The sequence below is a fragment of the Vigna umbellata genome, chromosome 4 (assembly GCF_029865625.1).
Source record: "Vigna umbellata cultivar VRB3 chromosome 4, Vumbellata_1.0, whole genome shotgun sequence".
NCBI lineage: Eukaryota > Viridiplantae > Streptophyta > Magnoliopsida > Fabales > Fabaceae > Vigna > Vigna umbellata.
Window position 1 is genome coordinate 35,803,424 of NC_142168.1, and position 23,652 is coordinate 35,827,075.

The window sequence follows — 23,652 nt, forward strand, 5'->3', positions numbered from 1 at the left end:
AATTCGTACTGGTGTTTTTTGATGATATATTGGTGTATAGCCGAACCTGGGAGGAGCACTTAGAGCATGTGGGGACGGTGCTGGGGAAACTCGTGACCAACAGGTGGGTGGCCAACCAAAAGAAATGTGAGTTCGGCAAAACGCAAATAGGCTATTTGGGTCATCGAATTTCAGCGAGGGGCGTAGAAATGGACGAAGACAAGGTAAGAGCCGTGATGGACTGGGAGAAACCTAAGACAGTGAAGGCTTTGAGGGGATTTCTGGGACTGACAGGATACTATAGGAGGTTCGTGAAGGACTACGGGAAGATTGCCAAACCTTTGACCGACCTCCTTAAAAAGGGGCAGTTTGCATGGACAGCACAAGCCAAGGACGCTATGTCAAGGTTAAAAAAAGCAATCACTACGGCCCCAGTGCTGGCTCTACCTGATTTTGACCAATCTTTCCACATTGAGTGTGACGCATCGGGAAGAGGGATAGGAGCGGTACTCATGCAAGGAAAGCAACCCATAGCTTTCTTTAGTAAAGCGTTGTCCGAGGGGTCACTGAGTAAATCTATATATGAGAAGGAATTAATGGCGCTAGTTTTGGCCATACAACACTGGAGGCCCTACCTCTTGGGGCAAAGGTTTGTGGTTCACACCGATCAAAGGAGCCTGAAGTATCTTTTGGAGCAACGCATCACTACTCAGAATCAGCAGAATTGGATTGCAAAGCTTCTGGGTATGACTTTGAGATCGTGTACAAGTCGGGTGTCACCAACAAGGTAGCAGACGCCCTATCACGGAAGGACGAGGATGATCCGCAAGAAGAAAAGGAATTGAGGGTGATAGCCCGACCTTACTGGCAAGACTTTGGGGAGGTTCTGGAAGAAGTCGAGGCAGATGAAGAATTAAAGAAAGTGATAGAAGATTTGAGGCGAGACCCCAACTCCCATCCCTCGTTCACGCTTGAACACGAGAGGTTACACTATAAGGGGAGGCTTGTGCTGTCTGCCCGTTCGGCTTGGGTACCCAAGTTAATAGCCGAGTTTCATACCACGCAAACAGGAGGACACTCAGGGGTATATCGGACGTATCGCAAGGTGGCGCAATCTCTCTATTGGATAGGAATGAAGAAAGACGTGACCGACTTCGTGGCCAGCTGCTTAGTATGTCAACAACATAAATATCTGACATCATCTCCGCAAGGGTTGCTGCAACCTTTACCCATTCCCAACGCCATTTGGGAAGAGATAAGCATGGATTTCATTGTTAAGCTACCTAAGTCCCAAGGGTATGATGCGGTGCTAGTGGTGGTAGACCGTCTCAGCAAATATGGACATTTCATACCACTTAAACATCCCTATTCTGCTCGAACAGTAGCTGCTGTGTTTGTAAAGGAGGTCGTACGGTTGCATGGAGTGCCAATATCAATCGTAAGTGACCGAGATCCACTGTTCCTGAGTAATTTCTGGAAGGAGTTGTTTAAATTACAAGGAACTCAACTAAAGATGAGCACCGCCTATCATCCTGAATCCGATGGGCAGACTGAGGTCGTAAATAGGGTGTTGAAGGGTTATCTGCGATGCTTCTGCTCAGAACAACCAAAGGGATGGAGCGTAGTACTACCCTGGGCGGAATATTGGTATAACACCACCTATCAAGAGTCGGCCAAATGCACCCCATTTGAAACAGTATATGGAAGGTCTCCTCCCTCCCTGCACCGATTCGTTCCGGGAGAAACCCTAGTGGAAGCTGTCGGCCAGGAGTTACAGACAAGAGATGAGGCGCTCAACCAGTTGAAGTTCCACCTCGCCCGAGCTCAGGAATTAATGGTAAGACAGGCCGACAAGGCAAGGAGACCATCCCATGTAGAGGTGGGAGATTGGGTGTATCTCAAGATCAGACCCCACCGACAGACATCGATGCCGTCCCCACTACATTCTAAACTAGCCGCTCGGTATTTTGGACCTTTCCCGGTCATACAGCAGATAGGTGAAGTGGCCTTTAAGTTGCAACTACCAGAGGCTGCGCGAATCCATCCGGTGTTCCATGTGTCGCAGTTAAAGAAGGCCGTGGGGGAGAACAGGGTGGAGAAAGAGTTACCCAAAGACCTGGAAATGGAGGGACCGTCTCCCAGGCCGGTCAGAGTTCTGGATAAAAGGCAGGTGCAACAGGGAGAGGACGAGCGACAGGAATTGTTGATCGAGTGGCAAGAGGGAGGACCGGACGGGGCAACATGGGAAGATGCCATAACCATCCGAGACCAATATCCAGACTTCAACCTTGAGGGCAAGGTTGATCTTCAGGAGGTGGGTAATGTTAGGACCTGGCGAGTTTACGAGAGACGAAGATATAGGAGGGAGAGAGAAGGGGACCGTACGGAAGAAGACAATGACCGAACGGTTGAAAGGGAGGACCTTGATGGCCGAACGACAAGGGGAAGAGGAAGAGAGCTGAGCGAGCGGGACGAGGACGAGCGTCCTGAGCGAGTGGAAGCAACGAGGGGAGGGGACGAGCGTCCTGAGCGAGTGGAAGCAACGAGGGGAGAGGACGAGCGTCCTGAGCGAGTGGAAGCAACGAGGGGCGAGGACGAGCGTCCTAAGCGAGTGGAAGCAACAAGGGCTGAACGAGCAAGGGACGAGCGGCCTGAGCGAGGACGAGCGTCGAACTGACAACAGAAGGATATTATAGAAGGAAATATAATAAATACGCATAAATATAATAAATAAGGATAGATATATTCTTACCAGATAATTATAATAAATACGCATAAATATAATAAATAAGAATAGATATATTCTTACCAGATAATTATAATAAATAATAGTTATTATTATTCTCGGCCCTTTTGGGGAAGGAGTAATTAGTATTAATAGAGGAGGAACCTAGGGTAAAGGTTATGCTTTTGATTTGTGAATTTTCTAGGAGGGGTTATGCTCTCAGGTAACTGACGGAGATCCTGCTCCCAGTTATTGTTTGTTTTCTTGATCCAGTATTCTTATTTAATAAAAGAGGTTCATTCAGCTATTGTTTTCATTGTCCCTGGCTTCTGAGAGTGGGTGAAGAGAGCGTTCTAGTTACATTCCAGATTCAGGCACGTAACAACTTCACACTGTTCATAGCAACAGTGTTGAAGTCGTGCACCCCAAAAACGACTTCAAGACTTTGTAATCGATTACAATGTAATGGTAATCGATTACAGAGTGTTGAAATCATGACCACCCTGCACGACTTCAAATTTGTATGCCACCAAAAGCACTGGTAATCGATTACAAAACATGTGTAATCGATTACCAGGTTGTTTTGGTGCAAGGCGGAAGAGACGCTCGTCCAGGCAGAAGCGGACGCTCGTCCAGGCAGAATAGGACGCTCGTCCAGCCAGGCAGAAGAGGACGCTCGTCCAGCCAGGCAGAGAGAACGCTCGTCCAGAAAGCTAAGAGGACGTTCGTCCATCTAGCTAAGAGGACGCTCGTCGAGATGCGCTCAGTGGACGCTCGGCAGGAGAAGTGGACGCTCGTCCATTTTCAGTGAACGCTCGTCCACATACAGATCGTCCGCGCCCGGGCGCGCGATTTTTTCAGAAAGTTTCAACACTCTGTAATCGATTACCAAATCAATGTAATCGATTACAGGATCCAGAAGTCGTTTTTGGGATGCACGACTTCAACACTGTACCTATGAACAGTGTGAAGTCGTGCGGGGGCACGACTTCTTCTTTTGAAGTCGTTTTGGCCCCCCACGACTTCACTTTCGGTCAAATTTTGCCTATTTTGGTAATAAAGAAGGCATATTTGCCTACTTTGGTGCAAAAGCCACATTTCGACACAGCCTACGTGTTAGCATGTGAGCGGTCCACGTTTTGATGGGAAAAAGCTGCTGAAATCTGAGAAAACCTGCTTCAATTGTGACGTGGCGAGGGACGGGCACGGGCAGAGTAGAAATTGCGTTTCAAATTTGAAATTCATTTTCGAACTTCGTAGAGAGAGAAGCGACGCGAACATTGGGGACGGATGCTGTGACCTAGACAGAGAGACGAGAGAGTTGGAGAAAGGGTTCACGAGCGAGAGAGAGACGGAGTGATTGCCGGAGTGCCGCCGTTCACTGTTGAAGGCCGTGTCGGAGAGATCGAACGCCTCCAGCCCGTTCCGTTTCAGGGGCGCCGCAGGTCCGACGTCGACCGGTCGAAGCGAACACGGCATCGTGTTCCGTCCGTTCCAGCCCAGCGACTTAGGGAGGCGTTGAAGGTGTCGCTTCGTCCCAGGTGGTTCCGTCCCTGTCCCGGAGTGCCGCCGGAGTGCCGCGGGAGCTTGGCCGGAGTGTGGACTGTTCGGTGGACGAGAAAGAGGGGTTTTCCGGGATTGAAATTGAGCCTTTCAACCTAGATAAAGAAAGGGAAGAAGGTTATTTTCATGCAGCAGCCAATTTTGTTGAATATGTAAGAGAGAATGAGATTAAGGTGAGGGATTTATGTTGTTTTCTTTCTTTATTTGTGATATTTCATTTGAATTCTGTTAATAAATTAGGGATCCTTGCAGGATGCATGGCTTGATAATATTGAATTTGATCCAAAATATTCTTCATTAAAATCTGTACCAACTAATGATGTGGATGAGGGCATGCCTGACCTTTCTTCTAAAGATATTGCCGTCATGAAGAGGCGGATTGCAAATGTTCTTGAATCTGGGGAAACGGTATGTATGTATTTTATCATTCTTAATTTTCTGATTTTTTATTTCTTTGTTCTACCGAAGTATCATTGTAAAATACAATATTTATTTTCCAATTCACTCCAGAGTAGTTGTAGATCATCCATTTGTTTTAGGCAATCACTGGTTTTTTATCATGAAAAGCGAGAGGTTTTTGATCGTGAAGCGGGTTAGTGTTATACACTATGCTTTATTCTACTTATATTATGTTTTGTTGTTTCATTATGTTTACATTGTTAACAACATCATGTAATATGCTGTTTGATTTTATAATTTATTTGATTTAACTACTTGGTTTTACTATTATAATACTGTTCAACTTATGTTGTTATTATGGTCATGATGCAAGATAGAACTTATTGTTCTATTATTAATATCATACATGGTGTTTGTTTATTCTTAGTGTTTGGAGAAACTATCTTTGGGCCTCCATATTAGTTAAGTGTTGGATTTTGGGGCAGGTTATTAATTTTCAATTTTTCCTTGGCTCTTCTTTCTTCTTTCTATGATGTTGTCGATATTTAGGTTTATGAGAAGGAGTGAAGGGTGCCTGTTTCGTGGTATTAACTGCTTAATGCTTATGCCTTCTACATTCTTCCCTTTTCAGAAGGATATGAGAAGTTAGCCCGGGCAAAAGAAGGCCCATCAAATCAACATTTGGCTAGTGGAGAAGCCTCTAGCACGGGTGAAGGTGATTATGATATGTTTGCTGACGAGGATGATAATAGTAAGCCATCTACAGATGAAAATAATACAGTTAGTCAATCTTCATCGGACGCCATATTGTGTGGAGGAATGAAGTGTTGCAACATTTAGGGTTGTTACAAAATGGATAGTACGAATGTCATTTATGGATTTCTTATCACTATTTGAAATTGTGATGATTAGGTTTGAATGTACATATTTTTTTGTTACAAATCATCAAAGAAATGTTCAATAAATGACATAATCAATGGTTGAAGATCATTTGCATGTCCAATAAGTGTTAAAAAAAATTCATTAAAAAATCAAGGTTTAATCCTTTTCGACATCCCTATTTATGTACGAATGTCTCATGGGTCCTCGTTTTTTAAAGTGTATCAAAATGGTCCTTAATTTTGAAAATTGATATCAATTGAGTCCTTTCCGTTAAGTTGGCTGGACGGCGTTAAAAAAATTGATGAGTGGATGCTGACCTGACTGTGCAAAACCTTTGCCTTAAGTCCCCAGTTATTTAGCCATTGGTACCAATGCAATTTTGCATGAAGAGTTATGCAAAAAATGGTTCCTTGGGATAAACTTCGATATAAATATCATAATCTTTGCCTAATATTTCACATTATCATGCTTATATTTGTGATTCCATTCATCAACTTTGTTTGGATCATGTGCCCAATGGAATCTGTTTTTACCCAATATTCAACCGTTTGGCGAGCAGCATCTATTCGCTGGCCGAGCGTCCACTGTTGAGTCACGGGCGTGCGCTCGCTGGGCGAGCGTCCACTTCTCGCTGGGCGAGCGTCTCCTTTCTGGACGAGCCTCCTCTGCGCGCTGGACGAGGGTCCCCTCTCGGCGACAAGTGTCTGGACGAGCGTCCTCTGCCAGCTGGGCGAGCGTTCTCCGCTCTCTGGACGAGCGTCCACTTTCTGGACGAGCGTCCTCTGGGCGCTGGACGAGCCTCCTCTGCGCGCTGGACGAGCGTCGTCTCCGCTGCGCGCTGGACGAGCGTCCTTGCTTGCTGTTCGATGGACGTTCGTTCTCTGGTTAACGATCGTCCACTCGCTGGGCGACGGGCGTCCACTTGTTGGGCGACGGGCGTCCACTCGCTGGGCGACGAGCGTCCGCGCAGGCTTATTTCATCCTTCTAAGTCGCGCCCGGCGCCCCTTCTCTCGCGCCCGGGCGCTAGACTCTCTGTAAAATCGCGCTCGGCGCCTTCTCTTTCGCTTGGGCGTGAAACTCTCAGAACAACAGCGTCCTCTTCTCCATGCCGACAGCCAAATGATGCGCTCCAAGTCTTTGATAGTATCCAATCCTTATTCTACTTCGAAATCAACAAACAAAAGCATCAAAAAACATTTAAACAGTCAAAATTATACTTATATCAACAATTACATACTTTTCATGACAATTAACACTAAAACTTACTCAAAAACACAACAATTTAAGCAACAAAAACAAGTAAAATTTACACCTATCACTCCTCTCAGCCAAAGGTGTTAATTATACAACTAATCACCCTGCATGTTTTTATGCCACCAAAGATCTATAAATTGACGTACACATATCACATCTCTTGATATAGTTTCCAAAAAAAAATATCACAAATCAAGATTAAATTTTAACGAACGGCAGAAAAACAACTAAGTTCGGGAAATGGCCAAGTATGATGCTGTTCATTTGGACGAACGCTATTTTATGGGAAAAGAGAACGAGCGCTCAAAATGATACCGAGCACTATTCGGACGAACGCTCAGTTGGAGACCGAGCACTATTAGGACGAACGCTCGAGGCCGAGCACTATTTGGACGAACGCTTGAGGCCGAGCACTATTTGGACGAACGCTCGAGGCCGAGCACTATTTGGACGAACGCTCGAGGCCGAGCACTATTTGGACGAACGCTCAGTTGGAGTCCGAGCACTATTAGGACGAACGCTCGAACGACACTTTGAGCGTACGTTCAGTGTAAGACCGAACGCCTTCCAGTACGATCGGTCGGTGTAAGACCGAACGCTATTCTGGGCGAACGTCAGGTGTAAGACCGAACGTCCAGTAACTCAGATTTGATGAATCTTGAAAATAAACTAAGAGAATTTTTGGAGAAGTAATACGAACGGGAAAATGCACTGTTACATATACATATACAAGTACAAAAAGAGAGAATTTATCAAACGTACAAGATTCAACAGGACTAAACCGAACGCTCAAACAGTGAGGACGTTCGTCCTCGACCAGGATTCTACCCAGATGACAGAATCCCATTTCAATGATTTTTGCCAACAAAACCGAACGGTCAATGACCGTTCAGAACGAACGCACAACATCTCAGGGAAGGTGCAGAAGTGCCTAAAACTCATTTTTTTTTTCAAATGGTGACCCCTGTTCATCTGACTGAGTACCTGTGTTGGACTTTCTGTACATATTGGCTAACTCTCTCGGGTAATCGTTTACAGGGGTGCTGTAAACGATTACCAGACCCTTTTCTTTTAACCACTCTCAGTCATATATCATTCTCATTCCATAAAAACGAACGTTCAACATAAATCAAACATAACAGCTTCATATAATCAAAATAACGAACGTTCATACCATCATTTCATACATCATGCATTACTTTCATGCAGCCAAATAACGAACGTTCACATAGCATACATCAAACCAGTTAAATTAAATAAGCTTCCCTTACCCGGAAATGGACGAACGTTCACAGACGCACACACAGACGCTCTCCACAGAGACTCAACTCGCCAACGCTCGTTAATTCACTATACGAGCGAACGAACCCCAACACCAAACTCAGAATCACGCTACTCTAAGAAAAGACGAACGCACAACTCAGAATTGAGTTTGCATGCAAAGAAAACGAACGTTCAGAGAGGAAGAAAAGACTTACGAGATTCACTAACCGAACGTTCTCCTCTGGAAGCTCTTGTCGCCGAGCGTCCTTCCACGTTGCCGGAATTCAGAATTGGAGGGGATGAAACAGTGGTTTCTTAGAGAGAGAGAGAATGCAGAGAGCAAGGGAAAAGAAGGAATTCTCAGAAATGAAGCAAAGAGATGCGTGAAGGGAGAAGTGGAGAATAAGTTCAAAATCTCAGATTTGCTTTCTTCTCCGCCAGCGCACGTCCGCACTCCGCTAGTCAGCTTTCCACCAACATTCCTGACTCACCTCCATGTGCAGCACCAGGCGTTCCGTTAGTGGCTGTCAGGCGCTGCTGTCGCCCATGTGCCCTGCTGGTGTGGCGCGTCCTCCTGCTGCCACGTGGACTCCACTACGCACGTTATTTTCTGAGGCCTGACATTCCCCCCAACTACAAAAATTTTCGTCCTCGAAAATTATGACTGAGTCTCGAACAGATGGGGATACAAATCCTTAATGGCATCTTCCACTTCCCACGTAGAGTCGCCCGTCTTCTCGTCCCAGACGACTTTCACCAGTCTGACTGCTTTCCTCTTGTAGTACTTGGTGTCGCTATCTTCAATGCGTACCGGCTGCATTTCCAACGTACGATCTTGACGAAGACGAATATTTTCCAACTCCAATACATGAGAAGGGTCGGATACGTACTTACGGAGTTGAGAAACGTGAAAGACTGGATGCAAGTTTGATAACTGAGGCGGCAAAGACAACTCGTACGCAACAGGCCCAATCTTCCTCAAGATTTGATAAGGTCCAATGAACTTGGGAGACAACTTCTTTGGTCGGATGGCTCTCCCTACACCAGTGGTCGGATGTAGTCTAAGGAAGACATGATCTCCTGCATCGAACTCCAAGGGTCTTCTCCTCTTGTCAGCATAAGATTTCTGTCGACTCCTGGACGTCTTTAACCTCTCTTGAATCAGCTTCACCTTCTCAGTCGTCTGCTGAATGAGCTCTGGTCCTGTTAACACCTTTTCCCCTTCCTGAAACCAACACAAAGGTGTTCGACATTTCCTTCCATATAGAGCTTCAAAAGGAGCCATTCCTATACTGGCTTGAAAACTGTTGTTGTATGTGAACTCCACTAAAGGCAAGACTTCATCCCAGACGCCCATGTGATCTAGGACACACGCCCTCAATAAGTCTTCAAGCGTCTGAATGGTTCTCTCGGACTGACCGTCTGTCTGAGGATGATAGGCCGAACTCATTTGAAGTTTACTACCGAGCTCACTTTGTAATGATCGCCAGAACCGAGAAGTAAACCTCGTGTCTCGGTCTGAAACAATGCTGGATGGAACTCCATGTAGGCGAACAATTTCTTGGATATAAAGCTTAGCTAGGTTTGCCATTGACATCTTCAGATTGACTGCTAGGAAATGAGCACTCTTCGTCAGTCGATCCACAATTACCCATACAGAATCATGATTCCTGACCGTTCGAGGCAAGTGAGTCACGAAGTCCATCGCAATGCTGTCCCACTTCCATTCTGGAATTTCTAACTGCTGAAGTAGACCGCCAGGTCTCTGACGTTCAGCCTTGGCTCGTTGGCACGTTAAAAAAGATGCCACAAAACGTGCAACATCACTCTTCATTCCTGGCCACCAGAATGAGCTCCTGAGGTCTTGATACATCTTAGTCATACCAGGGTGTATACTAAGACGGTTGTGATGTCCTTCCTCAAGAATGATTCTTTTCAACTCACCATCATTCGGAATGTACGTTCTATCCATGTACCATAGCATACCATCAGTTCCAGTGTTAAAATGTTTTGCTTGCTCTGTACCGAGTGCGCTTAAGATCTTCACTAACTCTTCATCTTCTCGTTGCTTCACTCTGATCCGGTCGAATACGTTACTGGAGATTCTAAGAGTACAGCATTTAATAACATTTGGTTGTAAGTCAAACTGTAACCTTAGATCTCTAAAACTTTCTACCAAACTCAACTCTCGGACCATCATGGAGGAGACGTGAACTACCTTTCTGCTTAAAGCATCTGCTACTACATTTGCTTTTCCCGGATGGTAGAGTAGTTCAAAGTCGTAGTCCTTCAAGAACTCCAACCAACGTCTCTGTCTCATATTCAGCTCCTTCTGATCAAACAGGTACTTGAGACTCTTGTGATCACTGAACACTTGGAATGTCGATCCATACAAGTAGTGTCTCCAAATCTTCAAAGCAAAGACGACTGCTGCTAATTCCAAGTCGTGAGTTGGGTAGTTCTTCTCGTGAATCTTCAATTGCCGAGAAGCATACTCAACCACCCTCTTTTCTTGCATGAGTACACAACCCAAGCCCTGATGAGACGCGTCGCAATACACAACGAATGGTTTGGCCGTGTCCGGAAACACCAATTCCTTAGTACCACAATCAATGAGAATGCGATTGGCAGCCAACCAAATCCATTCCTAGGATCACTTCCAAATCCTTTAGGGGTAGGCAGATGAGATTCACCTTATAACTACACCCTTCACTCTCGATAGGACATTTGAAGCATACTGTAGACGTCCTAACCTCACCAGCCGCTGGGGTTGACACTACCAAGTCGAACTGCATCTCGCGTTCGACTATACCCAATTCCCCAACGCACGCCTTCGAAATGAAGGAGTGTATTGCCCCCGAATCATACAACACACAAACATGGCTTTCCAAATAATAAAAACAGATATTGGTGGCGAACGTACCTGAGGTGATAGCTTCGGTGCTCTTGATCGCATACATTCTACTAACAGTCTGCGTTCGTCCACCCCTTCCTTGTTGCATCCTCCCAGCATTTGGTGGTCTTATTGTCTGCTTGTCCGCCCATATAACACTCGCTTTCCCAGTGACCTCTTCTTCTACAGCAGTCGCAATACTTCCCTCCAGTTAACTGAGGACAAACTGACTTGAAATGGGGTCCTCCACATTGAAAACATTTTACGACCTTTTTCTGTCCAGACCGACCGGCAGTCACCAAAGATCGTGACAGCAACCCACCAGAGGCATTTGGTAATACTGAACGATCGTAAGGTGTCCTCCTTAGATTATCATTGTTCCTTGAAGATATGGCTCCTCTTATTGTCTGTTGTTGTTGCTCCTTGTGCTGTTCCAATTCCGTCACACTCTTCTCTAATACTTGAGTCCTATCCACCTCATCAGGGAGACACTTCTCAGTGAACTTAGCTGGATGATGTTGGCGGTAACACTCCAAACTCAACTCGGTCCTGTGATCCCCAAAGGATGTGAATGCTCCGATAATGTTCCTAGTGATTTCTATGATCTCCATCAGCTGTCTTTGGGTAGCTTCAGAGTGTGCTCTTATAGCCTCTAAACTCTGCAGGGCGGCCATATTCTGTTGTACCAAAGCAGTGTTCTGTTGCTGGAGTGCCTCTATTACGGATCCCAATAGTCTGATATGGTCAGACGAATCGCGCTCGATAGGTTGAGGGTGTGGTCTTGATGCCATTAGTTCTCTCTGATAAATAGAGAAAACGAACGTTAGCCAAGCTTAAAGAGTTTAGAATAACCCATCAAACAATTATTGAGCACACAGCACAAGCATAGTATGCTCATAACCTACAGTGTTCCTCAAGGAACAAAACTGCTCTGATACCACTAATGTGACATCCCAAAAATACAGTCATAACTATAAATTCAGAAAAATCACATTTCATAATAATCTCAAACAGTTTTTCCACTAAAAATTTAAAATTTTGAAACAAACGAACGCTCAAGGACGAACGTCCTTGAGTGCAACTTCAACAATAATGACGAGCGCTTAAAACCGCACGTCTCCACAAGAGTTACAATTGAATAAACCGAACGTACAAGAAAGCTGACCGAACGGTTTACAGAAACAATTACCGAATGGTCGAATTTAAACTTCAACGAAAGCAAGAGGTGATCGAACGACCACTCAGTTCAACAAAATACACTACTGGCCGAGCGGTCTCATTGCTCAGTCTTCACTTCCACATCTATCAGATTCTCTTCTTCCAGCAACTCTTCTAAACGCTCGTCTCCCTCTGCTCACATCCACACGGATGATCATCGCAATGACAAGACGAACGTACAAGGACAATGGACAACACAAGGAAAACGAAAGGGTAAGCTTACGTAATTTAACTCATGCATCAACATACAATTTCAGGTAAACAATTCAACATACATGCATATCTCAACATACACATTCATTACATAACAACCCACTTCAACGTACTCACTAAATAAAACTCAACACGACTGACTGTCCGGACTGTATGAAATCTGTGTAGCTTCGGTGTTCGTGCACCCGGGTGATGTAGTAACTGGAACTCTCATCAGCTGCCACCCGAGGTTAGTCCTATCTGTCCAAATAATCACCAGGACTAGGACCTCCTGCCGTTCCCACACATGACATACCCCCTCTACGTGAGGACGAGTACTCACGGAACATCAGGATGAACTACCGGATAAGCTTACCACATTCATACTTTACAAATCTCAATAATCAATTCTTGAGTCGTTCTTCCTTGGAACGCTCTTTCAAAAGTCACAACATTTCCATTCATCTCTTCATCATTTACTATTCATCATCAATTACTATTCATCATGTACTGTTCATTAATATCATGTACCGAACGTCCCAACCCAAGGAGACCGAGAACGAACGCAGTGAACGAGACCAATAGAACGCTCGTTCGTATTAAAGTACGAACGGCAGAAAAACAACTAAGTTCGGGAAATGGCCAAGTATGATGCTGTTCATTTGGACGAACGCTATTTTATGGGAAAAGAGAACGAGCGCTCAAAATGATACCGAGCACTATTCGGACGAACGCTCAGTTGGAGACCGAGCACTATTAGGACGAACGCTCGAGGCCGAGCACTATTTGGACGAACGCTTGAGGCCGAGCACTATTTGGACGAACGCTCGAGGCCGAGCACTATTTGGACGAACGCTCGAGGCCGAGCACTATTTGGACGAACGCTCAGTTGGAGTCCGAGCACTATTAGGACGAACGCTCGAGGCCGAGCACTATTGGGACGAACGCTCAGTTGGAGACCGAGCCTCATTTATAACGAACGCTCGGTATGAAACCGAACGACACTTTGAGCGTACGTTCAGTGTAAGACCGAACGCCTTCCAGTACGATCGTCCGGTGTAAGACCGAACGCTATTCTGGGCGAACGTCAGGTGTAAGACCGAACGTCCAGTAACTCAGATTTGATGAATCTTGAAAATAAACTAAGAGAATTTTTGGAGAAGTAATACGAACGGGAAAATGCACTGTTACATATACATATACAAGTACAAAAAGAGAGAATTTATCAAACGTACAAGATTCAACAGGACTAAACCGAACGCTCAAACAGTGAGGACGTTCGTCCTCGACCAGGATTCTACCCAGATGACAGAATCCCATTTCAATGATTTTTGCCAACAAAACCGAACGGTCAATGACCGTTCAGAACGAACGCACAACATCTCAGGGAAGGTGCAGAAGTGCCTAAAACTCATTTTTTTTTTCAAATGGTGACTCCTGTTCATCTGACTGAGTACCTGTGTTGGACTTTCTGTACATATTGGCTAACTCTCTCGGGTAATCGTTTACAGGGGTGCTGTAAACGATTACCAGACCCTTTTCTTTTAACCACTCTCAGTCATATATCATTCTCATTCCATAAAAACGAACGTTCAACATAAATCAAACATAACAGCTTCATATAATCAAAATAACGAACGTTCATACCATCATTTCATACATCATGCATTACTTTCATGCAGCCAAATAACGAACGTTCACATAGCATACATCAAACCAGTTAAATTAAATAAGCTTCCCTTACCCGGAAATGGACGAACGTTCACAGACGCACACACAGACGCTCTCCACAGAGACTCAACTCGCCAACGCTCGTTAATTCACTATACGAGCGAACGAACCCCAACACCAAACTCAGAATCACGCTACTCTAAGAAAAGACGAACGCACAACTCAGAATTGAGTTTGCATGCAAAGAAAACGAACGTTCAGAGAGGAAGAAAAGACTTACGAGATTCACTAACCGAACGTTCTCCTCTGGAAGCTCTTGTCGCCGAGCGTCCTTCCACGTTGCCGGAATTCAGAATTGGAGGGGATGAAACAGTGGTTTCTTAGAGAGAGAGAGAATGCAGAGAGCAAGGGAAAAGAAGGAATTCTCAGAAATGAAGCAAAGAGATGCGTGAAGGGAGAAGTGGAGAATAAGTTCAAAATCTCAGATTTGCTTTCTTCTCCGCCAGCGCACGTCCGCACTCGCCAGCGCACGTCCGCACTCCGCTAGTCAGCTTTCCACCAACATTCCTGACTCACCTCCATGTGCAGCACCAGGCGTTCCGTTAGTGGCTGTCAGGCGCTGCTGTCGCCCATGTGCCCTGCTGGTGTGGCGCGTCCTCCTGCTGCCACGTGGACTCCACTACGCACGTTATTTTCTGAGGCCTGACACTGCAGAGCAATAAAGCCCGGTATTTGGATCATAATAATAGCCCAAACTGCTGCTATAATAGTACCTGGACCATCAAATATTGATGTCAGAACAAGCTTATAACAGCTCTTTTTGGTAACAGAATTCATTAGAAGAAGAAGTGGGTACAAACCCTCAACTTTTGCCACCTCCTTAATACCATAATGATTTTTTTTTTGGTTTTGAAATTTACAACAAAGATAAATAATGTCATGTATATCAGACTATTTCCCAAAATTTACATGGAAGAGAAGAGCCATACCCAGAAGATTCATCATACACATAATCATTTTGCAATGCTCCACCTGAAAGAAAAGTAGAACAATGTTAAGTAAATACTAATCAAATAAAAATCAGTAACAAAGACTTTGGAGGCCAATTTACCTACCTTCAGTGCCAGAATTTATGGCGTCCAATGAAGATTGACTAACTGTATTATTTTCATCTGTAGATGGCTTACTGTTATCATCCTCGTCAGCAAACATATCATAATCACCTTCACCAGTGCTAGAGGCTTCTCCACTAGCCAAATGTTGATTTGATGGGCCTTCTTTTGCCCGGGCTAACTTCTCATATCCTTCTGAAAAGGGGAGAATGTAGAAGGCATAAGCATTAAGCAGTTAATACCACAAAACAGGCACCCTTCACTCCTTCTCATAAACCTAAATATCGACAACATCATAGAAAGAACAAAGAAGAGCCAAGGAAAAATTGACAATTAATAACCTGCCCCAAAATCCAACACTTAACTAATATGGAGGCCCAAAATCCGGATCAAACTTAATACTCAAAGGAAGTTTATAAGAGATTTTCAATCTCATTTTTTCAAGTTCATCACTCAATGTGTAACATCCCAAAATACAGTAATCACCATAATTTAGAATTAATTACATTTAACAGTAAAACAATGCAGTCTTTACAATATGATTAAGATCCAAAACCCCAAAAGGGCTTAAATACAGAATTCTATACAACAAAACATAAATATCAGAAGTTTAGGACGGACGGTTTTACACAAGAAAATAACCGAACGTCCATTTCAAAAGTAAACACCTAGAACTAAAAGACGGACGTTCTACGGTTCTGCTTTAACCTCCACTTCAACTAAGTTTTCTTCTTCGATAACGTCCTCCAAGGTGGCATCGCCTTCTGCTCACATCCACACGGATGATCATTGCAAAGACAGGACGAACGTACATAGACAATGGACAACACAAGGAAAACGAAAAGGTAAGCTTATATAATTTAATTCATACATCAACATATACATTTAACATTTCAGTTCACACGCAACCTGTAACATTTATTTCTGTGCTAAATGTGCAATAAATGTTTGGCAGCTCAGAAAACGTAGTAAACTTAAGTTTCACATGTGCACGTTTAACGTTAAGTTTTAGCCAAACTCTGTTCCACACACTTTGGCTATCATTGCAAAACAGGCAGACATGTTTTAAATATTCAAAATAAAAAAAGCAGACCAAAATGGGAGAAATAAAGACAAGAAAGAAGAAAACTCAACAAAGAAAGAAAATATTATTGCAGGATAAGTAAACTTGGTTGCCAACGGTGAGCATCTAGAGTGAATTAACTGGCAGGAGAAATGTCTTCCAAACTGCAACAAAGAATGCAAAAGCTTAAAAAATATTTGGTCACAATCCCACAAACAATTTCGTCCTATAATACACTACCTTTGTCCCAAGCATTCAATGATGTCACCAGTGACTGTGGATCTTTTCTTCTTTAGAAAAGCAAGTGATGCAGCCTTCCTCAATATAGCAGACCCAGCAATGCATCCCAAAACTGTTGGATTTTTACAACTGAGATTCGAGTTTGAATCAGCAGCCAAGATATGTTGACGTGCCCATGATAAGAAGACAGCCACACTGCACCACTTAAGATAAGCATAAAAAAAACTTCATGTTCCAACTGCACAATTAATGATATCAATGGAGCTAAAAAAACGTCTGCAATGGAGTAGGATGTCAAGAAATGGGTTAAAGATATCACTCGATATCCAACGAGGACTGGAGTAAAGATTTTAAATCATATTAAATAAAGTGTAAGTGGGTTCCATAATCCCCAAAAACATTTGGGAGGTCAGAAGCGTCGGATGGAATGGATTCTACCATGTTTTATTTTATTTTATCTTAATTTTGAAAAACTCAAGTAATGAGGATAGTAATGTCATTCCATTTTCTTCCCATCAATAAAAAGATTAGCCAACAGCATATAAGTAAATACTTCCTGCCAATCAGTAATTGAGTCACTTTACTTCAATTCTCAGAAGAACTAATGAAGAATGTCTAAACAGCATTACCGAAATAATCTCCTTCCAGAAGTACTTTTAAGTATTAGATATAGTTGTGTTCCAGCCAAAAAGATGAGGATATGATTTATTCATTTAAACAGGAAATCAATATTCTACTTGAAAGTTCATCAGCAAATTTGGCACTAGAAAAATCAACTACGGAAAATAAAGAAATTTCCATCTCACAGAGAAGAACCACCCAAACATAATATAGCACACGAGAATTTTGAAACAAGAACAGAGGACTTGCCTTCCAGAAAGGATATCACCTTGGCCACCGCAACGTCTAGGAGAACCATATATGCTCACTGATTTGACTGCATAAGTGAAAATAATACCACAATCACAAACGACTTCTTAGCATTTGCAAATCTCTATTAATATTCTTTATGCGGATACAATTTATCCACTGGAGTCGTTTGTACCATGACTAATCATGGATAGAAAATTTTTGAGTTCCAAAACCTGCTAAATTAATATAGCCATAGGAGACACCCAACACGTGCACCGAAACAGACTAATTTAAAATGAAAGACTTCTTTGTTGCTGTTAGGGCCTGGCGCGTGTATGAAAGGAAGAGATACAGGAGGGTGATGAGGGGCGAGGACGGACGCCCCAACATGGACGAACGCCCAGAGCAAGGGGCGAGGGCGAGCGAGGACGAGCAGAATGGGGACGGACGTCCTAACATGGACGAACGTTTATGGCAAGGGGCGAGGGCGAGCGAGGACGAACAGAATGTGGACGAACGTCCTAACATGGACGAGAGGACGAGCGTCCCTGCGAGGGGCGAGGACGAGCGTCCATAATGAATAGCTGGCTAGCGGAGGGATAGGCAGATTATTACTGTAATTAAGACAGTAATAAATAGAGTTAATAAGGACAGATTTATTCTTTCCAGATAATTACATTAAATAGGCAATTAAGTTTAATTATAATAAATTGGCAATTATGATTATTCCTTACCTTTTATGGAAGGCGTAATTAGTATTAATTAGGAGAGGCACCTAGGGTTAGGATATCGTTTTGATTATTGAGTTTATTGTAAGAGGGGTTATGCTCTCGTGTGGCTGAAGGAGAACCTGCTCCCAGTCATTGGTTTTGTTCGATATTTCCAGAATTTCATTAATAAAGAGGTTTTATTCACTTGTTTACTGTTACGTTCATTGTGTAAAGCTAGGTTACGTGGTCAGGCACGTAACAGTTGCCATTGCAGAATATTGTTATTCAAGCAAAATCTTTGATCCCCCTCCTCCAAAATAAAGAACAAAATAAGACTTATATTGGTGAAAGAACTACCTGTGTCACCATCACTTACAAGATCAGAATTTCCTTTCCTTAGGATAGTACCACCGCCAATCCTGTTCATTAACAACACTCCATAATTGTAAATAAAGTGGAGCATTGAATCACAACATAGATAATAGTGAGAAATAACTACACATTGGGGATCAAAGCAAACTATTTAAGCATTACGCTATTATCTAACTCCCTTCATTGTTAAAAGATATTAATTTTCTTTTAGCAAAATCAATCAGAAGGATTATATACTGCTTTTACATATTACACAGACTCGAGTGAAAACTAACAGATGCGTTTTTACTACTCTGTTAGTCCAAGTACATGTGTGGATGCACAGAATTTTACAACTCACTCGTTGTCTGGATACATGTTTCATAAACATCATAACACAAAGAGCAATTGTCTGACAGCATTGACAAATAAAGAATGTAAGAGTGTCTAAATATGTAGTGTCACGTTTCTAATACCTCTATTACAGTCCTTATATAGCTAACTACCTAAGTAACTAATCAACTACCAAGATACTGTCTATAGCAGGTCAGCTTAGTGTCAAGAACAAGTTAGCTTCCCGTGCAATCAGTCCTCACCGCATGCTTCTGCTTCAGTTTTTCCAGGTAACAAGTCAGCCAGCTTCTTAAATTTGCCTCTTAGAGTTCTTTGACCGCTTGTCCAGGTAAGCTTGACAGCTAAGCACAATACAAATAGACAGCTTTGACTTCAGTTATCCAGCGTGGCAGCAGGCTTGCAAGCCTTCACAGCAGCTGCACTTTCTCCAATTCTGCCAATCATCTCATCCAGCTCATATTGAAGCCAATTGCTCTCTCAAGTGCACTGCACAACTCAAAACAGCACCAAATCACTACCATGAACTTGCACATCAAAGTTTATTAACAAAATATTCTACATATTGTCTAGAATTAAAGCTACAAATAACAAGACTAAACTGAAAGTAACGTAAGCTCTACTACTACTTAAACTATATTGCTAAAATAGAATGAGGACTTTAAACTACTCTTAAAATAGAAAATGGATCCTAAAAACAGCTCTACAACTTTTAAAAACGAGAAAACTAAAATCAAGGATAACTAAAGCAGCAGGTAATATAAAAACGCACATAGAAACTATAATCAACTAGGAATCAACAAAATATCATTAGTAAACTAAAAAGGAAAAACAACTATCTAAGCAAATTTGAAATGCTAAGAGAAATCTAAAAACAAATCCAAACACTAAAAACAGTAAAGAATACAACATTTCACTATGAGTTGCTCATTGTCATAACAAAATCGTTGATTGCACAACCTGGTTTATAAGTGTCAATGCAGCCAGTGGCAATGGATGAAGCGTTTTTGGGGCATTTCTTTGACTCACAAACAACTTTACGGTTGGAGGAAGAATTATAGCATTTTGTGCTGCAGTCGTGCCAGAGGTTCTCTCCTCCAAGATCAATGGCTAGATCCGTGTTGTTTTGGGGAGTTCCTAGGCCAATTGTGGTGTAGAACATATGGCTGACATGCTATAAAGGGTGTTTTTTCCAGAGCTCTATCAATTTTTTGAGTATTTTCAGTTATTTTGAAATGAACTTCTTTTAAATGTAAAAGATGCATTCCAAGATGAATGAATACATTTGCGGGATGTAGAAAGTTTAGCCTGCTATAAAAGAGTACACAGCACTATGTCATTACTAACCCAGTTAAAGTAGTGGCCTTCGGGGACAGGCCCTGACGATCTAAACCATGTTCGGCATTCTAAACGTTGATCTTTTCTTTGTAAACCATATTGTATAAAGAAACCGTTGGCTTTAGTCCTGAATTTATCATCTTTTCTAAGAGAAACTCTGCTTCCTTCCACTTTCCATCATTGCAAAGAAGCCCTATGGTTGAGCAAAAACTGGCCACATTAGGGACCATTCCATTGTGAACCATTTCATTGAGTAGCCTAAAAGCCCTGTAAGAGCTTCCTTCTTTGCAGTAACCATGAATCATCGTGTTATATATAACATTGTTTGGTTCGAAATGCAGCTCCCCCAATGATTTGAATAGTTTTGAGGCTTCTTTCATGTTACCAGTTTTACATAACCCATGTATTAAGACACTGTATGTGTGTACGTCTGGAACCAAACCAGACTTCTCCATTAAAGCATGCATTTTGCGTGCTTTTTCCATATGATTTAGTCTTGCAAAAGCATCAATCAGAATGGTATATGTCACTTTGGAAGGAGCAAAACATCTCTCTTCCATTTCCTTGACCAAGCTAAGAGCTCCAGTTAAATTCTCAACCTTACAATACCCTGCAATCAGAGTATTATAGGTTACTAAAGTTGGTGAAAGTCCATTTGACTTCAATTGACTGAATAATCTAACAGCAGTGTCTATTTTTCCAACACCACAAAAACCGTTGATCAGTATATTGTATGTAACAATGTTAGGACTGAGGCCAACTTTGCTCAATCGATGAACTAACTTTATTGCTTCACCGAACTTCTTCCCTCGACACAGCCCACCTATTAAAATGTTATATGTCATAACCCCACACATAACACCTTTCTCACGCATTTCACCAAACACCTTAAAAGCTTTATCCACCATCCCACCATTACAATATTCTCCAATCACACAGCTGTAGGAATAAACATTTGGCACTATTCCACTTTGCTTCATATTCTCATACATTTGAAACCCTTCCCTTTGAAGTCCTTGTTTGAAAAACCCGTTCATTAAGACACTATAAGTATGTTGATTAGCAACTACACCCAACCTATCCATCTTGCAAAACAACTTCTTCGCCAGCATGACATCTCCATTCTTGCAGCACCCGTCAATCAACGTAGTGTATATAACAACATTAGGAGACAAACCAAACTCCTCCAACATGGTCACAAGCCGAAACCCTTTCATTAAGTCACCAACCTCACAACAACCCTTGATCATAATCCCAAATGTGTAGACATCCATAACAACTTTAATCTTGAATTGGTTAAAAACCCACCAAGCTTTATCGAAACAGTTTGACCTAATGAGCGAGCACAGAAGATTGTTGAAGGTGTTTGATGTAGGAAGATGACCCTTGTGAATCATCTGGTGTAGAAAAGTGAGGGCCTGATCAGGGGAGTGAGAATGAACATAAGCATTGACAATTGTTTCACAGAGAGGAGCATAAGTTGAAGAAGAGGTGAAATGGGCTTGTGTTAGTTGAGGTATTAAGGAGGAGGGAGAGAATGTGTAGAAGGGGATTCGACCAGAGATTAGACGCAAGATAAGAGATTGAGCTTGGGGTAGCATGTCATGGGATAGGAGATGGTTTAAGATGAAAGAGATAGAGTGAGGAGTGTGATGAAGGCCCTCATAGGTTGAGGAATTGAACAACAAAAGTGCTTTTGGTGGGGGCACTTTCACCATTTTTTGGATCAGTATTAGAGTTTTTTCATGAGACTGAGACATCTTTCTCCAACCCTTCCTACGTCTCAAAACATCACTGAACTAAGCTAAATTATAAAGTTCAACCTGTTTTAAATTCAGAGACCAATCTAATCTAACCCATTTTACCTAAAGGTATGTAAATATATGTTCAAGAAAGCTTGTTCCGATAATTTTATTCTAGAATGCTTTTTCCAAAATATATTTTATATGCTTTGAAAAACTTATTTCAAAATCATATTTTAGAATTATTTTTCCAGAAATTATGTTCTGAAAATCCAATTTTAAAATACATGTTTAAAAAATTATTGAGAGCTTATTCTATAAGACTTTCATAACAAGTAAAAGTATGGGAATGCGATTAGAAATTTTGGGGGTGCAAGAAGAAAAGCCGCTTTAGTTTTGTATTTGAGATCGAATGAGATTATTTTGTCAAAAAAATGGGCAGGGTTGATCTATAACGAACATATGTCCCAGACCCAAATTGTTCAATGCACTCGTGATACTACTCTTCATTTTTTAAAGGAAAATGATACTCAAACAACTTAATTTGACAACATTTCGACACAGCCTACGTGTCAGCATGTGAGCGATCCACGTTTTGATGGGAAAAAGCTGCTGAAATCTGAGAAAACCTGCTTCAATTGTGACGTGGCGAGGGACGGGCACGGGCAGAGTAGAAATTGCGTTTCAAATTTGAAATTCATTTTCGAACTTCGTAGAGAGATAAGCGACGCGAACATTGGGGACGGATGCTGTGACCTAGACAGAGAGACGAGAGAGTTGGAGAAAGGGTTCACGAGCGAGAGAGAGAGACGGAATGCTTGCCGGAGTGCCGCCGTTCACTGTTGAAGGCCGTGTCGGAGAGATCGAACGCCTCCAACCCGTTCCGTTTCAGGGGCGCCGCAGGTCCGACGTCGACCGGTCGAAGCGAACACGGCATCGTGTTCCGTCCGTTCCGGCCCAGCGACTTAGGGAGGCGTTGAAGGTGTCGCTTCGTCCCAGGTGGTTCCGTCCCTGTCCCGGAGTGCCGCGGGAGCTTGGCAGGAGTGTCGCCGGAGTGTGGACTGTTCGGTGGACGAAAAAGAGGGGTTTTCCGGGTTGTTAGTCCCACCCACACATTTTTCTTCGTGTGTATTCCAACCGGCACACGTTGTGTTCACTCAAGGTTCGTTTTTTTATTTGAGTGGAATGAATGTATAATATATGTATGATGTTGTTTGTGGATGATTTTGGTTATGTATGATACGTTGTTATTCTAATATTTTTGGATCTTATTTGGTAGTGTAGGTATTGTTGCAATGGAGGAAGTTGATCACGAGGATGAAGTTTATTAAGACAAGAAAAAGGTATGTTGAGTTATATTATATTTTCATAAATTTAGGATTTTTATGTATTTAAATAGAAACCATATTTTTGAGCTTGATTACGGAAGAAATGGAGAATATGCATTGTGTAAGACCTTGGAAAATGAACACCATTAATCACCTGTCACATCCCCTTTAATTACTCCCAAAACCCTTCTGCAGTGCATTTAAAACCCACTCACAAACTTTGATCACTTCTGCCATGTGTCGAGAATGGAATGTTCTGAAATCAGTAGTGGAAGACAAGTGTCAGCAAGAGAACGGACGTTGGTTTTTAAACAAAACTGACTTTCTGAAAAGGAAAATGATACTTGAACAATCTCTTTTGACAACATTTAGACACAGGACACGTGTCTAAATGGGAGTGGTCCACGTGGAAAATGAAAAACGAAATGAAATATGACGTGGAAAGGGGGCGGGCAGGGTTTTCAAGTTGGCGTTTCAAATTTCAAATTCATTTGGAAGATTGTAGAGAGAGAAGTGCGAACGTTG

General features: G+C 42.6%; 3 protein-coding genes and 1 long non-coding RNA gene across 5 annotated transcripts; 1 reads left to right on the forward strand and 3 right to left on the reverse strand.

Annotated features, from left to right (window-relative positions):
• Nucleotides 1–2,883: 2,883 nt before the first annotated feature.
• Nucleotides 2,884–5,506, forward strand: LOC148200015 (uncharacterized). The gene is made up of 5 exons (XM_088112818.1): nucleotides 2,884–2,927; nucleotides 4,009–4,195; nucleotides 4,246–4,440; nucleotides 4,520–4,859; nucleotides 5,298–5,506. Exons 1-5 carry the CDS (start codon nucleotides 2,884–2,886, stop codon nucleotides 5,504–5,506), a joined length of 975 nt encoding a protein of 324 aa, XP_087968944.1.
• A 634-nt stretch (nucleotides 5,507–6,140) lies between these two features.
• Nucleotides 6,141–15,387, reverse strand: LOC148200016 (uncharacterized; the record flags this gene model as incomplete). Its single annotated transcript, XM_088112819.1, has 4 exons — nucleotides 6,141–6,418; nucleotides 6,641–6,711; nucleotides 15,030–15,072; nucleotides 15,156–15,387. Coding segments are annotated over 4 exons (624 nt in total), but the record flags the coding sequence as incomplete, so codon positions are not given.
• A 759-nt stretch (nucleotides 15,388–16,146) lies between these two features.
• On the reverse strand, nucleotides 16,147–17,564 carry LOC148200017 (uncharacterized). Its single transcript, XR_015786281.1, has 4 exons — nucleotides 17,541–17,564; nucleotides 17,326–17,392; nucleotides 16,456–16,650; nucleotides 16,147–16,379 (listed from the first exon to the last, which is right to left on the reverse strand). It is a non-coding gene; the product is annotated as an uncharacterized LOC148200017 (long non-coding RNA).
• Nucleotides 17,565–18,580: 1,016 nt separating this feature from the next.
• Nucleotides 18,581–21,869, reverse strand: LOC124824700 (uncharacterized). Of its 2 annotated transcripts, none has more exons than XM_088111704.1 (2): nucleotides 20,067–21,869; nucleotides 18,581–19,208 (listed from the first exon to the last, which is right to left on the reverse strand). In XM_088111704.1, the coding sequence occupies exon 1, from the start codon at nucleotides 21,815–21,817 to the stop codon at nucleotides 20,126–20,128; it is 1,692 nt and encodes a 563-aa protein (XP_087967830.1). In that variant the 5' UTR covers nucleotides 21,818–21,869; the 3' UTR covers nucleotides 18,581–19,208; nucleotides 20,067–20,125. The 2 variants fall into 2 exon arrangements, with proteins under 2 accessions (XP_087967830.1, XP_087967829.1); XM_088111703.1 differs by having other exon boundaries at nucleotides 19,680–21,869.
• Between the last annotated feature and the right edge of the window lie 1,783 nt (nucleotides 21,870–23,652).

Excerpts from the sequence above, each read along its gene's own strand:
- LOC148200015 (XM_088112818.1), top strand. The coding sequence starts at position 2,884 with ATGCTTTTGATTTGTGAATTTTCTAGGAGGGGTTATGCTCTCAG. Across the intron at positions 2,928-4,008 it reads AGGAGGGGTTATGCTCTCAG|ACAGAGAGACGAGAGAGTTG; the intron begins GTAACTGACGGA and ends GCTGTGACCTAG. Across the intron at positions 4,441-4,519 it reads TAAGAGAGAATGAGATTAAG|GATGCATGGCTTGATAATAT; the intron begins GTGAGGGATTTA and ends GGATCCTTGCAG.
- LOC124824700 (XM_088111704.1), bottom strand. The coding sequence starts at position 21,817 with ATGTCTCAGTCTCATGAAAAAACTCTAATACTGATCCAAAAAATGGTG.